At 38.2% G+C, this 9,419-nt stretch overlaps 1 protein-coding gene across 1 annotated transcript in view; it reads right to left on the reverse strand.

Annotated features, from left to right (window-relative positions):
- Positions 1 to 1,002: 1,002 nt before the first annotated feature.
- Positions 1,003 to 9,419, reverse strand: part of dclre1a (DNA cross-link repair 1A) — a 14,989-nt gene continuing 6,572 nt past the window's right edge. Inside the window, exons 3-9 of the mRNA XM_015390505.1 lie at positions 8,191 to 8,324; positions 5,972 to 6,090; positions 4,482 to 4,625; positions 4,260 to 4,405; positions 2,974 to 3,128; positions 2,427 to 2,568; positions 1,003 to 1,501 (exon numbers count right to left, since the gene is read on the reverse strand). Of these exons, the coding sequence (XP_015245991.1) occupies positions 1,335 to 1,501; positions 2,427 to 2,568; positions 2,974 to 3,128; positions 4,260 to 4,405; positions 4,482 to 4,625; positions 5,972 to 6,090; positions 8,191 to 8,324 (1,007 nt within the window). The 3' untranslated portion in view covers positions 1,003 to 1,334. The remainder of the gene's footprint in view (positions 1,502 to 2,426; positions 2,569 to 2,973; positions 3,129 to 4,259; positions 4,406 to 4,481; positions 4,626 to 5,971; positions 6,091 to 8,190; positions 8,325 to 9,419) is intronic.

Raw genomic sequence — 9,419 nt, forward strand, 5'->3', positions numbered from 1 at the left:
AAATTGTCCCCCATGTAAAATGTAAATATTTTAATGAAATCAGAAATGAGCGTGACCAAATGCCACAACAGCGTCCCCTAAGGAGAGATGGGGAAACCCATAAGTCACAGAAATTCAAAATTTGGTATATGGGGAGATCTCTAAATATCGTGGGGAAAAATAAGGCCCAAACCCAAACCGGACCCTAAATATTAACACCTAAGCACTAACCCTCCGTTCCTGTGGAAGGTCTGCCACATTAAGGGCCATCCCAAACCACAAAGTGGGTAGGGCCCTTAGATAGTGAGTCTGCATCATTGCAGGCTGGCTTGAATTTGTCAGTGGGTGTAACGGTGACCTAAAGAGGAGGAAACATGTTCGTTCAAATGTAAGTTCCACTGGTTTGCTGCATCTTCCTCACACTGACAGAAAATCACAATTTAGGAAAAAGATGTGTTTAATTCCTAATTTTGGATTTGGGCCAAATCAAGATAGGTATGGGGGCAGTGGCACAAGGCCCGTCTTTGCAATGGGCCAAACGGCGCCGAGCTGCAAGGGCCACCCAATGCCACTTGCCGCTTTAATTTTAATTTCTGTTTAAACAGCTCACAGCAAAGTGTTTTTTTCTAGCATCTTGTCAACAAGCAAAAAAGGAAATTATCGGTAGCTAATTAGATTTTTTACTGACGCAGTATCTGACAGACCGTGGTCTCTGCCTCTCCTCTCGTAGTTGTAGCTGAGCCCTTGGTTCTTGACTGAAAAATGGTGACTTGCCCTCTTCGGGTCAGAAGCAAGTTCCTGCCTCAAGTGGAGGAGTTAACTTTTCTTGTTCATGACGGGAGAACGGAGCGGGTGATTGAAAGACAGATAGGTGGCGCTGCTACCATAATGCATGCATTGAAATAGAATCAAGCAAACAAAGCAAAGATTAAAGAATTAGGTTTTTATTTAAGGCATAAAAACATATAAAAGACATAAGTACAGTTTAAGAACCTTGAAATATGCAAATAAATATATCAGGGAATTTGGTCCCAACAGGTAGCAAATTAACTCAGCAGTAAATCCTTGTTTCGCTGTAAATACTGCATGCTTGTTAAAACTGCTCATTAAAGGCAGTAGATTGAAGATTTATTTAATAAACTGGTCAAAGAGTGCATATCAAACCACTCAGATCATGTCAGATCAGTAATTACCTTTCATTTATTTCAGTAATAAGTCATTTGCTGAAAGATTTATATTAATATAAAACCACAATAAATCAGAACAAATTAGTGTTCAAACATTTGGCTTCAAATACCAAACTGGAGGGCTTGGCTTTTTAAAACCAACAAACTTCTTAAAATCAGCAGCACATTTTAGAGTTTAGCTCTAGTTTCAGAAAGCCAGTCATTAAAACATTTCTCCATTGCCTTCCTGCTCGCCCAGTTGCCAACATTGACAGTAGGGATGATCTTCAGAGGCTTGAGCCACTGGACAAAACGTTTCAGCTCCAGGAAGCTGCTGTGTTCACTGTATGGGATCCCTGTCAAAAAAAAAAGGGAAGGTTGACATCTTCTAAAACATTTAAACGCCTCTCATCCTCAAGGATACAGCAATTATCTTTTTTTTCCCCAGATTAAGCTAGGAGGGTTTTCTGTCACTTTAACATTTCATTTTCCCCACATCTTAATTATCCCACCAGCAAACAAAGAAGCAATTATGTCTGCTGTTAAAATCTGACAAAGTCAGATGCTATGAAATATGGAGTATATGCAAAGCAGAAGGCAAAGTCTTGAGGCGCCTCATGTTGTTGTTTCAGTTGAAAATGCAATCAAAGGATCCCTTTGTCCTCCTAAATAGGAATCTGAAACACTGCCTCTTCTTTGCTTCAATCTTACAAATGAAGTCTGCTCTGAACAGATGTAGCAAAAATGGGGCCCAAAGAATACAGCAGGAGAGAGACGAGGACGCAAACGAACATCTGTCAGATTGACACATAACAGATAAGGGGAATAAGTTCAAGGCTAAAACTGGAGGCAAACCTCCAGCTTGTAGCTGCTGCTTTAATGACAGATGGCTGTGATGATGTTGACGGATTTATTCAGAACTTCCGAACAGAGCTGCAAGAATAACTGGTTTCATTTACTGATAAAAATCAAGTCGCAGCCTATTTCAGTTTTTTAGACAACAGTCCAACTGTGCTAAAAAAGATGACAATACAGTCTGATACTCCATCCTGGAGAGCCTTAAAGCAGTGTCTGCTCTCAACCCTCAGAGGGCGCTGTAGGCTTAAGAAAATCAATTCAGCAGCAGTATGACTCATTGGACCACAGGAAATGTTTTTCTCAATAGGCTTCACGTATAAAGAACAGTGATCTTATGGATTACACTGTTCTCTCCCTTGATTGAAAATAAACATTTCAATGAACTCTAAACCTAAATCCTCCCAGTAAACCGTTTCTTCTCACCATAAATGGAGATGTTGCCACTGATCTGTGGCTGGATGTCTTCTACCGACTCCACTTGCTCGCTGAAGGTCCAGCCGGTGGGCTTGAAGGCTATCAGCCGGTCATACTGTGCTTTAAAGCGTGACAAGTGATCCTGCAGCTTCTGCAGAGAGCAAGATAAAAAAAAAGAATTGCATTTAGGATGCAAGTTTTAAGCTAAGGATGCAGTATTATTGCAAACATAAGCTGTGCATTACAGTAACTGTAAACTATTTATTTCCCTCACTTGGCTTTACTGTATACAGTACTTTAAATCGCACTATAAACTAGTTTTAAAGCTATAGTGACTGATAAAAGACATAATCTTGTTTATCACAGCCATAACATACTTGGATATAAGGGTAAGTATCCATAAAAACAGAGTAAATGAGGACATTTTTTTTTCTCTCCCTGAAATGATGCAGAGATGTATGCAAGTGTAAAGCAAAAAAAAAAAAAGAAAAACAATAATGAGAATTAAAATTGATTGATCATGCAAAATAAATAAATAAAACCCTGCTGCACCCACTTTGAAGGAGATCTGCATCATTGGGAGGACATGAACCTGGGCTGCCTTCCAGTCGGTGGTTATGCGCTCTTTGATTTGCTGAGACTCCAGGCAGCACATAGTGTTGTATTTGTCCCTGGAGAGGCTCACCTTTGACCCCAAGACCTCAGCCAGAGCTGCAAAAAAAACAAAATACATTGTGTAAGCAGCAGTTTTAAATTAAATCCTAAATGAAAACAAAACCTGGATAAATTCTTCTAATTATCTCCTCTTTGATTCCTCGCACTGATAAGCTTTTTGGAGATTATGGTGTCATTTCCAAACAGGTTTAGGCGTCTGTCCAAACCCCTAAAAACTGGTTCAGTAACCATGGTGTTGCCTAATTGGCCAGCAAACTGGTCTGTTCCCAACTTAATAGATGAACTATGAAGCCTCCAATGATGCAGATTTCTGAGGGCCACTTAAAGCATGCAGGGGCTTCCATTACACCTCAGCAGAAGCACAAGCTGATTGTCTCCATTACACACAGCACTGATGCTGCAGTTAATGCAAAATGAGGCTATGCAAGTTATAAAAGCATATAAACAAACCCAAGAAGCCTGACATTTTTATTGAAAATATCCTTTTACTACTCAAATTTAAAAAGGTTGTCTACTAATAATTTTCTGAGACTTGAATTTCATGTTTTCATTGTCTATTTAACAGAACTATTCAACTTTTTAACCATATAAAACCATATTAAATTGTATAAAGGTGATCAAAAGTTGCCCCCCCCCAAATAATAAAATAAAGTTTTTATGTCTCATCAAAAGCAAAAATAAAACATTTAAGTGCATTACTGTAGAAACCTGCAGCAGCCCATTATTCACTGATGTCAGCAGAGGACAGGCCGCCTCCAAGCAAGGACGCCATATATCGAGTATTGCTTTGTTCCCAAAAACAACATCCTGAAATCTTGTGCGTCATCCGACTCCCATTTTAATATAGATGCAATAACTGGTGACCTTTTAGCAGGATGAAAGCGATTCGAGGCTTTGAAAAAAAAACAAAAAAAAACATACTTGTCTCCTTACTGTTGGGTTTAGATATAATTGCATTGTGTACCCAGAAGTTGATGGCAAGGGTGGTTTTTAGTAGCATAGAGGGGGGAAAAAACCCATGCATAATTTAATACTGAGATTTAAAGTAATGTTGCAATTTATATTCAGGATGTCTGCTAGTTTATTCTTCCTTATTTAGGGTTCTGATCAGATTGCATGGCATTTCAGATATAGGTCACATAAATTCTTAAAGAATAAAACGCATACCTAAGAAGACTTTTTCTTTCCCCACGGAGTACGATCCACACACTACGAGTGTGCGTGGGTTTAGGGTCACCAACTCAAAGGCTGTGTTTGCTGCAAAGTTGATGACTTCCTGCTGCCTGGGGAAGGTGTACTCAGGGCTGCAGTAGCTACAGAGACAAGCTACTATTAGAAACTCCTCAAAGTAAAAGCAAAGAATAAAAAAAAAAATAGAGGAATACTCACGTGGTGTCAAGATAAAGAGTCTGAACACGGCAGCTGAGTAACTCGGGGTAAGTTTCCATGGAGGGGTCGGCCCTAAAGTCACCAGTGTGGAGTACCGTCTGCCCATCGGGCAAGAAGAACAGCAGCATGGCAGCTCCTGGACAACTGCAGGAACAGAGGCATAAGAAAGGAGTTAACAGCCGAACTCAGGGGTCTAACAGCTTCCAGAATCTCCAGGAGTTCCCAAACCATTTCATGCACCAGATAATTTATAATAAATTTCGTGCAGCTGTTACTACAGTAGACAGACTGTAATTATGGAATAAAAAAGAAAATCTAAAAAAAAAAAAAAACACAGAATGTTAGGATATAATGTGACAGGGAAATTGATGGATTACAGATAAACTATACAAGAGACAAACAGAAAAAAGATGATAAAGGGATGGTGGAACGGGAGGATAGAAGTTAATAGATGGGCAGTTATTGCAGGCCATAAGTGGAAGGAGTTTTGGACACATTGATGGATGGAAGGAGATTAAAGGACAGCTGGATGAACAGAGAGATGGAGGAATAAATAAATGGTAGAAGAATAAAAGGAAGTGACTAAAGGATCAACAGTTGGACATGCTTCTTTAAAAGGAAACCATATCATGAAAAATGTAGATTAAAGAATAGTCGAGAAATTAGGGCAGGGCGATATAGCTTAAAAAATGTAATCTAAAATTTATTTTCTAACAAATTCAACTAATCAATCTTTTTTTCTTAAGTTTCATCATAAAAATACAAAGGTCATATTGTTAATCATCTCCTCTCGGAAGTGACCTTCATTTAAAGAGTAACAAAATTAATGCTGTAAAAAAAGGCTGTTAAACAATGACAATACAGCACACTAACTTTTTGCAGATGTTAGTATCACAGAGTGAGCTTGTTTATTCATTAAAAGTACAGCTGAAAAAAATGTATTAATTGTCATTAATTGTTTAATGAAATAGTTGTGGAATAATTTAGTAATGAAGACTAAACATTTTTGGCCATAGGTATGCTCTATCCAGAAGTCCTAAAAGGGCATGGGTTTGGCCTGACTTGGTTTAAATTAAATTTAAAATCTTAAAGGAACCCTTTGCGATCTGATTGTCAATAGAATAAAAACAATCGACAGATTCATCGATTAGCAAAATGGTTGCAATCAGTTGCAGCCCTAGCTATGAGTACACAGCTAAAAACAAAAAGTAATGAACAAATGTCCCTCTAAGCTATGGAAGCCCAGGAAATGGATTGGTGGTATGAAAAAAAACAAAAAAAAAAACAAATAAAACAAAAAAAAAAAAGAAATCCCTGATTTTCCAAAAATGTTCATTGGAAAAAAAAAAAAAGAATAAAATTAAAAGATTAATTGATTTTAATTGATTAATTGACTGAGCCCAAAGCAAAATTCAATATTTTCCTGATATTCTGCCCTAATCGTTGAGCAAAGCGGGGAGTTTTCCCCACTCGTGTCATGGCTGACTCACTGGTTAGCGTCCAGAAGAATGACCCTGACTCCCTCCACGTTCACCTCGGTGTTCATTGGCAGGATGTGGATGTACTGATCGGCCACCCTCAGCTTGCTCTTCACCAGGTTCCCTGTGATCTGATATGGAAAGATGGGTTTAAATCAATTAATCTATCAGGGACCTTTAAACCATCAGGCGAAAAAATTTAATCGACTGATTCCATTATATTTAGGACCAGAAATACCTTGTTCTTTAAACACCTAGATAAAGTCTTGCTAAAAAGAAAGTAAACTCTGGCATACTAGGATAGAATAGAAAAGATTGCGTCTTTTTAAAAAGGTTCTCAACTTGCAAATTAAATCTCAAAGCTAAAAGTGGAAATCCAAGTTAATCCCAAGATCTGACAGTATGTGGAACCACCACAAGCAGAAATACAGTTTATACTAACATGACACACTTTGGTAAAAAAAAAAAAATAATTCATTGATCAACTGGAGCCAGATCTAGCAGCTGAAAAAAGTTTGTGAAAACTGGTATGCATGTCTTTATGAGCTTGCAATTTGTTGCATTGATTTTTATGTCTATGTAGACCTCATGTCTGTTTAATGAATAAAAAAAAATTTAAAAAAACTTTTTGTGACTAGAAAGATACCTACGGTATATAAGCCCCAACAGGCTTATTATTAATATTCCCCACCAAACCTGTAGGGGGAGCTCTACACATCAGTAGGGACAAAAAAATAATGCTAGCTCCCGTTAGCTTGTTGGCTTGCAAAAGTAAGAATTTCTACAGACAGATGGGGCTTCGTTAGCTCTTTATTTCAGCTCTGCATGAGTTGAACCCAGTCTCTTCATTGGTTCTGCAGCTTTAATGAGGCAAATAAATGGCAAAATTTGGGACAATTGTTCTCCGTGGTGCCTGCTGCTAGCATGTGCCTGTGTCAGATTAAAGTTAGCCACGTCTTTGATTTCAAACTTTGAGTTGCGCCCCCTGGTGTTGGGGAAAAAATCCACAGAAAAGCCACATGATTCAAAGAGTGGGAAAACAGTACTGGCTTATAGTACGGAAAATACAGCAACATGCTAACTCATAATCTCTTCAGAAGATTGGCAACTGTCAGAAATATATATATTTTTTATTTTCTTTAGGTTTTTGTTAAATATATACCTTTGTCATTGCCACAGATTTTTTTTTATGGCTATGACCTCACAACCCTTCTTAAGACTTATGAGCAACAGTTGCTTCTCTAAGGCCATTGCTGAGGTCTTCATGCCCTGCCAATGCGGTAACACACCTATAGGCTTCAGACAAACAAAGCAAAAAACATAAATATTCATTTTGTTTGATACATAAAACCCATTAAAAAGAAACTTAACGGCTTAAACTTCACACTGAAGGTCTGTTTCTGCCATATAAAGAAATAAAACCCCTGTAGCAGGAAGTGTCCGTTTTATTTCCTGTTAAGCATTCTCCACTGGCTTTAATTAAAGATTAAATGATGGATCCAGTCCTTATTTTAGTTTTTTTTTGCTTGCCTCCAAAAAGATTATTTAATTCCTATTCAGCAGAAAAATAAAATTCATTAAGTTTACTTAATTATCTCACACCTTAATAGGCAAAACACAAGCACTGTAACAAAAGATAAAAGTCCAACTAAGGTTCAGATAAATTGAATTTCTGGCACATGATGCACTTTTCTGCACGACTCAACAGAAGGAGAGGAAAAAGAAAGAGGTTTTTAAAATCTAATTGACTTCATTAACAACCCCTTGTTGACAAATTGGTATTCAGTGCTGGCTTTTGCAAGCTGATTTCTCATTACTCCATGCTAAGCGGTGCACGAGATAAAGAGGGGATCAGGTGTGCTTATTTTTCTGGAGCTTTTAATGCATTTATAAAATAAACTGCTTTATGAATTTTCAATAATTACTGAGAGGAAGTGTAAAATGTGGAGATTTCTCTAAATGATGCTGCCTTTCTGTACAAATAAGGGGGAAAAAAATCTTAAAAAGAAAATAGAGCAGTTATTGAAATTCATGTTTTTATTTCAGAACTGGCCAGAAGAGTTAGGCCTTCCTCCGACTGATAAGCAAAGTGAAAATCAAAAGCTATGCTACGAAACCCGTGACTTACTGCTGTACAGCCACAAAATGGATTTTAAATCCTCTTCAAGTGAAACAAAAGGTATCAAGAAGTAAACAGGAGAAGCTGTCAGTGCATCTACAGCTGGACTTACTTTGTTACAGTAGATTGGAAATGTAGAGCTCTTGGTCAGGCCTCCGTAATGGTCCGAGTGGAAATGTGTTAAAAAGTAAGTGGTTATGCCCTGAATCTCTCCATAGCGAAACGCATCGACGGCAAACTTTGTACCTGAGAACATGTCAGAAATCTTACATCACAAACCACAGGTTATCTTTACCAAAATATTTCATACATTGGTAGCTAACTCTACTAAAACATCCCTAAAAAGGTCAGTTTAAAGTTAAACTCCTATTCATTCAGTTACCAAATAACATTTTTCAAGCATTTATTCAGCAGTAACGCAACACGTAGAATTCTAGTCATACAGCATATGTCCTGGATTGGTCCGACTTTTGCTGCAATCCACTCTAGGACACGTTGTGCTTCACAATCTAAGATGGTTTTTATCTCTATCATCTGTGCGTCATTATCCCCAAACAACATTCTTCCTTCCACTCAACTTTCAACAGTACTCTGAAAAGCTTTATGGCTTCTAGGACTACCTGGCTTTTTGAGAGGCTGCAGACCTGCACCATCAAGACCTGAAGTTTATGCTGTTTATAGATGCTGGAGATTGGACTGTTTTCCGGTGTAGTCCTGTTTCTCTGACCGTGACTGGCTGGATGTGCCCTCCTCTGGCATGAGAGCTGGCTCGGAGCTCGTCTGCCTGGCTGTGTGTTTCCTGGACGGGGCCACCTTTTACAGCTGCTTTTTGAATTTCTGCTTCTGTCTCCCTGAACCCCCAGATGGCCACTCACACTGAGCCTGGTTCTGCTGGAGGGTTCTTCCTGTTAAAAGGGAGTTTTTCCTCTCCACTTTCACTACAAGCATGCTTGGTGTGAGGCATTGCCTTCCACTCAATATGTCGATGCAATCAACCCATTTTCCTTGGAAAACTGAATCAATTTGACTGTATGATCTGGTTGAATTGTCTCAATAAAGTGCTTTGAGATGACGTGTTGTGAATTTGCACCAAATAAATAAACTGAATTAAATTGTTTGTTCTCATATTTTTAACCATATAATTGACTGCAGCAGGTATAGAGTTTATGACTGTTAAACTGAGCATAGGAGCAGTTTAAATTATACTGCAAACAAAAATCCTCATAGGACAGCCAATGTCTTATAGACCTAATGCCCTTTTACATCCAGCTATTCAAAATAACACATATCTATTATTCCATATAAGAGTTTGGTGAGGTGTAAAATTGTGCGTGTACATAC

Source organism: Cyprinodon variegatus, unplaced genomic scaffold (genome assembly GCF_000732505.1).
Source record: "Cyprinodon variegatus isolate N-32 unplaced genomic scaffold, C_variegatus-1.0 Scaffold502, whole genome shotgun sequence".
Taxonomy (NCBI): Eukaryota; Metazoa; Chordata; class Actinopteri; order Cyprinodontiformes; family Cyprinodontidae; genus Cyprinodon; species Cyprinodon variegatus.